This window comes from Labrus bergylta, chromosome 21, assembly GCF_963930695.1.
Source record: "Labrus bergylta chromosome 21, fLabBer1.1, whole genome shotgun sequence".
In the NCBI taxonomy this organism is placed as follows: Eukaryota; Metazoa; Chordata; class Actinopteri; order Labriformes; family Labridae; genus Labrus; species Labrus bergylta.
In genome coordinates this window covers 15,693,642-15,695,142 of record NC_089215.1, presented here as the reverse complement: position 1 = coordinate 15,695,142, position 1,501 = coordinate 15,693,642, and the positions used below count along the sequence as shown (strand labels likewise).

The window sequence follows — 1,501 nt, the reverse complement described above, 5'->3', positions numbered from 1 at the left end:
GACATGTGTAATATCTTTATAAGGTCATATTAATGCAGACTTAATGAGTGAGAAAAAGGATGGATCAAGTCCTATCATAGAATAAATTGTTATTCCAAGACTAAAAGACAAATAGTTTAATGATGTGGTTAAACTCCTATGAGAATGTGGATCAACAAGCGCAAAACAGTTGACTTCTGGTCAAACTCGTTCTAACTCTGGTAATCCTTATGGGGGACGGACATAATAATAATCATAATAACAATGATGATGATGAAAATAATAATAATAGTAATAGTTCAGAATCATGTCTTTATTTTACATAATTACAGCTCCAAAACACACCATCATTTACATGTTTGCATGAAGACTTTTATTGCACAGAAACAGTTCACTTCCTGTTCAAACACACACACACACACACACACACACACACACACACACACACACACACAGATGATGAGTGATGTCACAGGAACATCAACTTGTGTAACTTCTTCTTCATCCTTTACATCCTCCTTTCCTCTCCTCTCTCCTCTCTCCTCTCCTCTCCTCTCCTCTCCTCTCCTCTCCTCTCCTCTCCTCTCCTCTCCTCCTCTCTGCTGTTGTCCAAAGGTTCTCCAGTGGGTCAGATCTTCATGCCCAGTTTTGCTTTCTGAGAACAGAAGATCATCAAGTGAACGTTGTATTAAGAAATGCAGCCTTTTAGATCATACATTTATTTTCATGATGATAAACAGTCATGATATTTATGTTCTCCATCAGTCATTAGATGGTCAGGTAAACAACCCCGAGGTTCAGATAGATAGGTGACATCATTTAAGGTTAAAGGTGAACTCACGATGCCTGAGGCGTGTTTTGGTTTCACGCTGTACGAAGATTTCTCCTTTGCCTGCCGGAAAGATTCCTCCGCTGATTTTAACCTGCAAAAACACAATATAGTTAATGATAAAGTCTGGGCAGGTTCTTGGTCGTCCAGGTCATGGTCAATTTAAAGCTTGATCTAAAGGTTGAAGATCTTGAAGACTTTTCACCGCTCCTCCTCCGAAAGAATTCCTCAGTTGTAAACTAGCTGGTGAATGGAGAGATAAATGTAAGCCTCTGTGGATTAGCATGCTAATGATCAAGGATGGTCACATGGGCGTTGCTGACTTAGAGTTGTTAACACCCCCGGTTGTATGTTGGTCGTTGGGGTCACATGTTCCAAGCTTGGAGGTTAATGATAATAACAATACAATCAATTCAAAATGCATAATGTTTATGTTCATGGTAATATGATATTTAATGTTTTTAATGAGATCATAATAATTAACCCCTTCATAAACAGTTATTGATGTCACTGAATAAATGTAATCAGCTGCTTTGATTGATTTTCTGCAGTTTGTCAAAATTATCAAGTTATCAGATGAACAAAGCTTCTTTATTTCAAATTTTATACACAAATATCTCTTAGGAGACTAAATGTTTCTGCAGCTGCTCATGTTTTAAACAAGTGTGACCAGGTGTGCCAACAAGATGTGCC

The 1,501-nt window shown here is 37.9% G+C and overlaps 1 protein-coding gene across 2 annotated transcripts in view; it reads right to left on the bottom strand.

Annotated features, from left to right (window-relative positions):
• Positions 1 to 271: 271 nt before the first annotated feature.
• fmn2b (formin 2b) overlaps positions 272 to 1,501 on the bottom strand; it is a 14,980-nt gene continuing 13,750 nt past the window's right edge. For both annotated transcript variants that reach the window (XM_065949694.1, XM_065949695.1), the window contains 2 exons: positions 821 to 902; positions 272 to 634 (listed from right to left, as the gene is read on the bottom strand). In XM_065949694.1, the coding sequence (XP_065805766.1) occupies positions 608 to 634; positions 821 to 902 (109 nt within the window). In that variant the 3' untranslated portion in view covers positions 272 to 607. The remainder of the gene's footprint in view (positions 635 to 820; positions 903 to 1,501) is intronic.